Source organism: Mus pahari, chromosome X (genome assembly GCF_900095145.1).
Source record: "Mus pahari chromosome X, PAHARI_EIJ_v1.1, whole genome shotgun sequence".
Taxonomy (NCBI): Eukaryota; Metazoa; Chordata; class Mammalia; order Rodentia; family Muridae; genus Mus; species Mus pahari.
The window spans coordinates 8027961-8029453 of NC_034613.1; the positions used below are offsets into that span (position 1 = coordinate 8027961).

Here is a 1493-nt window from a genome sequence, read left to right on the forward strand (position 1 = left end):
AGGAGGAGGAGGAGGAGGAGGAGGAGGAGGAGGAGGAGAAATCAGCAGCAGCAGCAGCTGATGACTATTGGCACAAGAAATGAAGGACATCCACAACAGATTCAATATTTTCTAAGATTACCATTTAATTCCTGCATTACCAGTAAATACTGTTAAACAGTTAAATGAACAGGTAGAGTCACACTAAATCCATGGGTTCTAAGAAGCAAGTAGCAGCGGTGGTATAGACAAAGACAGCAGCAAGGCAAAGGCAGCGGCAACCGCAGATCTTATATGCGTTTGATGGTAAATTTCTAGATGTTCAATTGTCGGAGCTTCTTCTGTAGTAGTCTTTTCTTCAATAATTTGAATGTAGACGTTGTTGGTTTTCATCTTCCTCTACTTCAGATTGCAGCTCCTCCGATATCAGTTGTCTGGCCAATTTGATGTTTAATCCTTCGTTGTAGTGTAACTTCCTTTTCATCTCAAATTGCCGTTGCTTTTCTTGTTTGTCCAGGAAGAACTTGCTACTATGCGCACCGCTGCTGCTTTCTTGCTCCTCACCCTGATAACTGGTTTCCAAAGTGTCAGAGGCTGCGAGTTTCTTCACTAAGGTGTTGTGGGTCATGGCGTCTTTTCCTTGAACTTCACTTACGGTGTCTTCTCCATCATGTGGCACGCTCCCAAACGGGTTGCCGGGCTCATTCTTCTTCATCAGGTCATAGTCTTTGTAGAATGGATAGTGGGTTGCTATTATGTTGGATTCATCCCACTTCTGCGATTTCTTCCGTTGCAGCTCTTGAGTGCCTGGTCTTACAGATGGCTGGGAAGAATCCTCCACTGAAGTTGTTGAACTTTTGTTTTTGAGTATCCCCTTGATGGGTCTGTGTGAGGTGGAGGAGGTTGCCATGGCTGGGAAACTGAGGGCCAAGCTAGAATTGGGCCGACGCAGCCACTTGTCCACGCTCCGGACTCCAGCGGGAGCTAGATCTGTCTGGCGGACAGGTTCTCAGGACTTCAACACAAGTGCCAGGGCTGGGGAGGTCACAAAGGAAACCCTGAGATAAGTCACAATGCACCGTGACTACGTCACTACAGCAGTCACAGCTTGGCGGCCCTCTCTGGTGGCCATCTTGGTTTTTTTTCTTTTTTCTTGCTTTGTAAATTAATGTAATAGGAATATACCCATTTGTGGTATATGAAAGAGAATCATTGCAGCACTCTGAGCATTGGAAAGCTATGTAAAGCACATTTCTTATTATCTAAAGTTTAAATCTCACTACTTTGATTGGAAAGATGGGAGATGTTAGCTAGATGAAAAATTTCCTACCCTCTCCTACATCCACATATATTTGTGTTGTCCCTCCTGACTTTTATGTCTCAGAGACTTACCACATCAACAGATACTTAGACCAGCTGGGAACCTGGGTTAATCTCCTCGCCCAGATCTCATCAGATTTCTCATGCGCTGGCCTACGTATTTTAAGAAACTCATTTGATCTCTTCTGCTGCTA

General features: G+C 44.7%; 1 protein-coding gene across 1 annotated transcript; it reads right to left on the reverse strand.

Annotated features, from left to right (window-relative positions):
* Positions 1-105: 105 nt before the first annotated feature.
* Positions 106-991, reverse strand: Ppp1r2c (PPP1R2C family member C). The gene has a single exon (XM_021188684.1). It carries the CDS (start codon positions 887-889, stop codon positions 338-340), a length of 552 nt encoding a protein of 183 aa, XP_021044343.1. The 5' UTR covers positions 890-991; the 3' UTR covers positions 106-337.
* Positions 992-1493: the final 502 nt, after the last annotated feature.

Bases quoted from the DNA above. Each gene is read 5' to 3' on its own strand.
- Ppp1r2c (XM_021188684.1), bottom strand. From the start codon at position 889: ATGGCAACCTCCTCCACCTCACACAGACCCATCAAGGGGATACTCAAA.